A 429-nucleotide genomic window follows, 5' to 3' on the forward strand; every position below is an offset into this window, starting at 1 on the left:
CAGCTGAAATTCTCATAGGTCACTTCCTAAAATGTCAAAGAAGTGATGAGTGCTTTCTTTGTTCCCCTTCTTAACAGCCAAGAAAAAGGGGCGCTCAAACGTCATGACTGCATAACGGCTTCCAGACCGGAGACAGAGGCCGATGCAAACCCCAGGCGAGCCAGTGACCTGATCGGACTCACCGCCAGGATGCTCAAGGTGAACCGGCGGGAAGAAATCAGCACCTGCTGCAGCAGTGCCCGGCTGCAGAAACCGGCCCTGTTTCAGTGCATGCCAAAGACTGAGAACGTGAAATGTTTGCTGGATGAAAATCCCGGTGAGCGGGATTCAAGGTCTGGAAAGAATGAGGTAACTATGTGATAACGTAGCGGGAGTTCAGCACTAAAAATGCTGGTTTAACACTATCTTTTCTTATACCCTGTGGAGCCT

The 429-nt window shown here is 50.1% G+C and overlaps 1 protein-coding gene across 1 annotated transcript in view; it reads left to right on the forward strand.

The window, feature by feature from the left end:
* The window catches only part of MYLK4 (myosin light chain kinase family member 4), a 154,222-nt gene that overhangs the window by 38,829 nt on the left and 114,964 nt on the right, over positions 1–429 (forward strand). Inside the window, exon 2 of the mRNA XM_004700179.3 lies at positions 78–348. Within this exon, the coding sequence (XP_004700236.2) occupies positions 78–348 (271 nt within the window). The remainder of the gene's footprint in view (positions 1–77; positions 349–429) is intronic.

Source organism: Echinops telfairi, unplaced genomic scaffold (assembly GCF_000313985.2).
Source record: "Echinops telfairi isolate 266 unplaced genomic scaffold, ASM31398v2 ScPeMD7_7424;HRSCAF=8462, whole genome shotgun sequence".
Lineage (NCBI taxonomy): Eukaryota > Metazoa > Chordata > Mammalia > Afrosoricida > Tenrecidae > Echinops > Echinops telfairi.